Genomic DNA, 7,059 nt, shown 5'->3' with positions numbered 1-7,059 from the left:
TCTCTCCAGATGTGTTACTAGGTTTTTTCTCACAATCTTCTCCATCACCTTGCATGGTATACAAGTTAAGGACACTGGCCTGTAGTTCAGTGCCTCTTGTCTGTCACCCTTTTTGTATATTGGTACTACATTAGCAGTCTTCCATATTTCTGGTAGGTCTCCCGTTTCCAGTGACCTACTATACACTATGTGTGCGTGTGTGTGCGTGTGTGTGCGTGTGTGTGCGTGTGTGTGTGTGTGTGTGTGTGTGTGTGTGTGTGTGTGTGTGTGTGTGTGTGTGTGTGTGTGTGTGTGTGTGTGTGTGTGTAAATATTAGTTATTAGTTAGTAGCATTTGATTTATTGACAGTTGTGAGACGGGCCGGGAGAGCCGAGCTCATCCCCCGCAAGCACAACTAGGCTAGTACACACATACTATATAAAAGAGGAGGAGCATACACAAATTAAGAAAAAGAAGTGTGTGAAGAACTTAATAAAAACTTCCAAAAAGTTTTCAAATTTGAACCAAAACCGTCTCTTGACCTATTTCTAATAGAACAGTGCCACCAAAAGAAAGACCGATTGAAATAGAAGTAAAACCAGAGGAAGTAAAGACAAAATTAAAAGAGATGGATGTGGCGGAAGCCACCGTCCCGCTAACTGAGAACCGCTGACTTTTCCTTCAAAACTACAATTATTTATAAAAATTATCAATACTCTAAATTCATATTACGGTTATTTTTTGACTCTATTGAGACAGTTTATAATTTTGCATTGATCCAAGGAACCACTCGGTGAATAATCATTCACCACCCAGCAACTGACTACTAACATATTCTAGGAATACAGTGTAAACAATCACCACTCAACAACTGACTACTAACACAGTCTAGGAATACAGTGTAAACATTCACCACCTAGCAACTGACCACTAACACAGTCTAGGAATACAGTGTAATCATTCACCACCCAGCAACTGACCACTAGCATAGTGTGATCAGAGAATCCCATTGACTCTCATTGTCTCTAACGCGACCTACACATACCTCACGAGAAACTCCGGGGGAGGTCAGTGGAGTCCCACACGACTGTGACTCCAACCCTCACGGGGCCCGGGACCCGGGACTCCCGCCCTCACGGAGGCCAGGACTCCCGCCCTCACGGAGGCCAGGACTCCCGCCCTCACGGGGCCCGGGACTCCCGCCCTCACGGAGGCCAGGACTCCCGCCCTCACGGAGGCCAGGACTCCCGCCCTCACGGAGGCCAGGACTCCCGCCCTCACGGAGGCCAGGACTCCCGCCCTCACGGAGGCCAGGACTCCCGCCCTCACGGAGGCCAGGACTCCCGCCCTCACGGAGGCCAGGACTCCCGCCCTCACGGAGGCCAGGACTCCCGCCCTCACGGAGGCCAGGACTCCCGCCCTCACGGAGGCCAGGACTCCCGCCCTCACGGAGGCCAGGACTCCCGCCCTCACGGAGGCCAGGACTCCCGCCCTCACGGAGGCCAGGACTCCCGCCCTCACGGAGGCCAGGACTCCCGCCCTCACGGAGGCCAGGACTCCCGCCCTCACGGGGCCCGGGACTCCCGCCCTCACGGGGCCCGGGACTCCCGCCCTCACGGAGCCCGGGACTCCCGCCCTCACGGAGCCCGGGACTCCCGCCCTCTCGGGGCCGGGACTCCCGCCCTCACGGGGCCGGGACACCCGCCCTCACGGAGCGTAAAGATCCCTTAAAATCAATCACGTCAAATTGCTCACCCCCTCCCAGAAGATGGGAGTGAAGCGTTGTGATACGCGTACGACTCTCCTTATAGTCCCTCGTCCAGTGATCAATGTTGAGAGATCTCCCGGGACGAGACTGTGTGCAACATACTCTGCCTCTCTCACAACAATGGCCGGCCTCTCATCATGAAAGGAACTGAAGTGGAAACAGACGTAAACAATGGTTCCTGCGAAGGGTCGACGCTGGATAGTAATTTATTTGCTCACAGGATTTGTGACAGGATTTTTGCTACGCCATTGGGGGAGATTCGAATCGTCGTTGTACGATTTAATAGTGTAATCTAGGTTATATATGTGGTTTACAATGTATGAAAAATGGAGACTCCTGTTGATTTCATCTATTTTTCTGACAGTTGGTAGGCTAAGTAGTGGGTAGGCTAAGCAGTGCCTAGGATAAACAGGCTAAGTAATAGTGAAAACTATGTGTGGATAGTTAAGTAGTGGGTGTTCCCACTAATCAGTGGGTAGGCTAAGCAAAATATAGGTTAAGCAGTGAGTTATATAAAGTCATTGTTGCACCTCGAATACCCCTGACACAGTACTCTGTTTTTATATATTTTGGATATTTATATACTTTTCTTATATATTTCATAGGTTTTAGTCTCTCCAGTAGTCTCCTGCCCTAGTATAGTCTCTCGTGTATTCTCCTGCTCTTGTATAGTCTCTCCTGTAGTCTCCTACCCTAGTATAGTCTCTCCTGCCTTAATATAATCTCTTGCAGTTTCCTGTTCTAGTATAGTCTCTCTTGTAGTCTCCTGCCCTAGTATTGTCTCTTGCAGTCTCCTCTTCTAGTATAGTCTCTCGTGTATTCTCCTGCCCTAGTATAGTCTCTCCTGTAGTCTCCTGCCCTTTTATAGTCACTCATTTATTCTCCTGTCTTACCATAGACTATGCTAGGACAGGAGACTACAGGAGAGACTATACAAAGGCAGGAGAATACACGAGAGACTATACTAGGACAGAAGACTACAAGAGAGACTATACTAGAACAGGAGACTGCAAGAGACTATACTAGGGCAGGAGACCACAAGAGAGACTATACTAGAACAGGAGACTGCAAGAGACTATACTAGGGCAGGAGACCACAAGAGAGACTATACTAGAACAGGAGACTGCAAGAGACTATACTAGGTCAGGAGACCACAAGAGAGACTATACTAGAACAGGAGACTGCAAGAGACTATACTAGGGCAGGAGACCACAAGAGAGACTATACTAGAACAGGAGACTGCAAGAGACTATACTAGGGCAGGAGATTACAGGAGAGACTATACTAGAACAGGCAACTGCAAGAGACTATGTTAGGGCAGGAGAGACTATACTAGAGTAGTAGACTACAGGAGAGACTATACACCCTCACCCATTCTTCCGTTCATCACGATACTCCCGCACCCCACTCTTCCGTTCGGCACGACCCTCCCCCTACTCTTCTCTTCGTCACGACCCTTCCCTCCACTGTTACTTTCGTCACGAACCTCCCCCCCCCATTCTTCCGTTCGTCACGACCCTCCCCAACATCACTCTTCTGTTCATAAGACCCTTGCCACACTCATTCGTTTGTCACGACCCTACTCCAAATCATTCTTTCGTTACGACCCTCCCCACTCCTCTGTTCGTCACGACCCTCCCTCTCCTTCTTCCGATCGTCACGACCCTCTCCCAGACTCTTTCGTTTGTCACGACCCCCCCCTCTTCCGTTCGTCATGACCCTCCCCCAACTCCTCCGTTCGTCCCGATCCTCCTCCCACTCTTCGGTTCGTCACGACCTTGCCTCCTCACTCTTCCGTTCGTCACGACCCATTCGCCTCCCACTGTTTCATTCCTCACGAACCTCCTCACTTCACTCTTCCATTCGTCACGACCCTCACCCCATTCTTCCGTTCGTCATGATCCTCCTTCCACTCTTCAGTTCGTCACCACCCTCACCCCAACTCTTCCGTTCGTCACGACCCTCTCCCCACTCCTCCGTTCGTCACGACCTTCCCTCCTTCCGTTTGTCATGAATTCCCCCCCCCCCACTCTTCCCTTCGTCACGACCCTCCCCCCACAATTCCGTTTGTCACGATTCTCCCCTCCCCCTCTTCCGTTCGTCACAACCTCGCCTCACTCTTCCATTCGTCACGACCCTTCCACCCCACTTCCATTCGACACCACCCTCCCCCCAACATTTCCATTCGTAACGACCCCCCTCCACTTCCATTCGTTACAACCTCTCCCCACTCTTCCGTTCGTCTCGACCCTCCTCCCACTCTTTCGTTCGTCACGACCCTCCATCACTCTTCCGTTAGTCACGACCCTTCCCCCAACTCTTCTGTTCGTCACGACATCTCCCCCCCTCTCTTCAGTTCGTCACGAACCTCCCCCGTCCCCTCCACTCTTTCGTTCGTCAGGACCCTCCCCCCACTCTTCCGTTCGTCCCGACCCTCCCCCCCCCCCTTTTTCATTCGTCACGACCACTCCCCCTGACTCTTCCGTTCGGCACGACCCTCCCCCCACTCTTCCATTCGTCACGACCAACCCCCCACTCTTCCGTTCGTCACGACCCTCATTCCATTCTTCAGTTCGTCACGAACCTCCCTCCCCTGTTCTGTTCCTCACGACACTCCCCCCACTCTTCCACTCATCCATTCATCAAAACCTCTCCATACTCTTCCTGTCATCACGACCCTCCCTCCACGCTTCCGTTAGTCACGACCCTCCCCTCACTCCTCCGTTCGTCACGACCCTCCCCTACACCACTCTTCCGTTCGACACGACCATCAACACACCCTTCTGTTCGTCACGACCATCAACACACCCTTCTGTTCGTCACGACCCTCCCCCCGTCTTCCGTTCGTCACGACCCTCCCCCCCTGTCTTCCGTTCGTCACGACCCTCCCCTCACTCTTCCGTTCGTTACAACCTTCCCGCCACTCTTCCATTCGTCATGACCCTTCCCCCCCTTCCATTCGTTACGACCACTCCCCCTCACTCTTCCGTTCGGTACGACCCTCCCCCCACTCTTCAATTCGTCACGACCAACCCCCCACTCTTCCGGTCGTCACGACTCTCATTCTACTCATTCGTTCGTCACGACCCTCCCTTCCCTGTTCCGTTCGTCACGACCCTGCCCCCACTCTTCCATTCGTGACAACCTCTCCATACACTTCCGTTCATCACGACCCGCCCCCCACTCTTTTGGTCGTCACGACTCTCATTCCACTCATTCGTTCGTCACGACCCTCCCCTCACTCTTCCGTTCGTCACAACCTTCCCCCACTCTTCCATTTGTCACGACCCTTCCCCTCCCCGCTTTTCCGATCGTCACGACCCTCCCCTCACTCTTCCGGTCATCACGACCCTCCCTCCTCTCCTCCGTTCGTCACGACCCTCCCCTCTTCCGTTTGTCACGAATTCCCCCCCCCCCCTCCACTCTTCCCTTCGTCACTACCCTCCCCCAACAATTCCGTTTGTCACGAATCTCTCCCCCCCTCCCCCCGCTTTTCCGTTCGTCACAACCTCGCCTCACTCCTGCACTCGTCACGACCTTTCCACCCCACTTCCATTCGTTACAATCTCTCCCCACTCTTCCGTTTGTCACGACCCTCCTCCAACACTTCCATTCGTCACAACCCTCCCCCTACTCTTCCGTTCGTCTCGACCCTCTCCCTACTCCTGTAACTCATGATTTCCCTTCCCCCCCCCCCCCCAGTCTTCTGTTCATCACGACTCTCCCCCTTCCCACTCTTCCGTTCGTCATGATCCTCCTCCCACTCTTCAGTTCGTCACGACCCACACCCCAACTCTTCCGTTCATCACGACCCGCCCCCCACTCTTCCGATCGTCACGACCCTCCCCTCACTCTTCCGTTCGTCACAACCTCCCCCCACTCTTCCATTCGTCGCGATCCTTCCCCCCTACTTCCATTTGTCACGACCCTTCCCCTCCCCGCTCTTCCGATCGTCACGACCCTCCCCACACTCTTCCGTTCGTCACGACCCTCATCTCACTCCTCCGTTCGTCAGGACTATCCCCCCACTCTTCAGTTCGTCATGACCCTTCCCCACACTTTGATTCGTCATGCCCCCCTCTCCTACGTCCGTCACGACCCACTTCTTCCAATCGTCACGACCCCTCCCCTCACCTTCCCGTTCGACACGACCCTTCCCCCATTCTTCCGTTCGTCACGACCCTTCCCCCTCCATTCTGTTGTATGTCAAGACCCTCACCTCACCCCTCTATTCCGTTCGTCACGACCCTCACCCCATTCTTCCGTTCGTCACGACCCTCTCCCCACTCCTCCGTTCGTCACGACCCTCCCTCCTTCCGTTTGTCATGAATTCCCCCCCCCCACTCTTCCCTTCGTCACGACCCTCCCCCCACAATTCCGTTTGTCACGATTCTCCCCTCCCCCCACAATTCCGTTTGTCACGATTCTCCCCTCCCCCCTCTTCCGTTCGTCACAACCTCGCCTCACTCTTCCATTCGTCACGACCCTTCCACCCCACTTCCATTCGACACCACCCTCCCCCCCAACATTTCCATTCGTAACGACCCCCCTCCACTTCCATTCGTTACAACCTCTCCCCACTCTTCCGTTCGTCTCGACCCTCCTCCCACTCTTTCGTTCGTCACGACCCTCCATCACTCTTCCGTTAGTCACGACCCTTCCCCCAACTCTTCTGCTCGTCACGACATCTCCCCCCCTCTCTTCAGTTCGTCACGAACCTCCCCCGTCCCCTCCACTCTTTCGTTCGTCAGGACCCTCCCCCCACTCTTCCGTTCGTCCCGACCCTCCCCCCCCCCTTTTTCATTCGTCACGACCACTCCCCCTGACTCTTCCGTTCGGCACGACCCTCCCCCCACTCTTCCATTCGTCACGACCAACCCCCCACTCTTCCGTTCGTCACGACCATCATTCCATTCTTCAGTTCGTCACGAACCTCCCTCCCCTGTTCTGTTCCTCACGACACTCCCCCCACTCTTCCACTCTTCCATTCATCAAAACCTCTCCATACTCTTCCTGTCATCACGACCCTCCCTCCACTCTTCCGTTAGTCACGACCCTCCCCTCACTCCTCCGTTCGTCACGACCCTCCCCTACACCACTCTTCCGTTCGACACGACCATCAACACACCCTTATGTTCGTCACGACCATCAACACACCCTTCTGTTCGTCACGACCCTCCCCCCGTCTTCCGTTCGTCACGACCCTCCCCCCCTGTCTTCCGTTCGTCACGACCCTCCCCCCCTGTCTTCCGTTTGTCACGACCCTCCTCCAACACTTCCATTCGTCACAACCCTCCCCCTACTCTTCCGTT

At 54.2% G+C, this 7,059-nt stretch overlaps 1 protein-coding gene across 1 annotated transcript; it reads right to left on the bottom strand.

The window, feature by feature from the left end:
- Positions 1-1,081: 1,081 nt before the first annotated feature.
- On the bottom strand, positions 1,082-3,122 carry LOC138364768 (skin secretory protein xP2-like). Its single transcript, XM_069324738.1, has 2 exons — positions 3,119-3,122; positions 1,082-1,662 (listed from the first exon to the last, which is right to left on the bottom strand). Exons 1-2 carry the CDS (start codon positions 3,120-3,122, stop codon positions 1,082-1,084), a joined length of 585 nt encoding a protein of 194 aa, XP_069180839.1.
- Between the last annotated feature and the right edge of the window lie 3,937 nt (positions 3,123-7,059).

Source organism: Procambarus clarkii, chromosome 14, assembly GCF_040958095.1.
Source record: "Procambarus clarkii isolate CNS0578487 chromosome 14, FALCON_Pclarkii_2.0, whole genome shotgun sequence".
NCBI lineage: Eukaryota > Metazoa > Arthropoda > Malacostraca > Decapoda > Cambaridae > Procambarus > Procambarus clarkii.
Note: the sequence above shows the minus strand (reverse complement) of the source record. Positions and strands in the feature narration are given on the sequence as shown.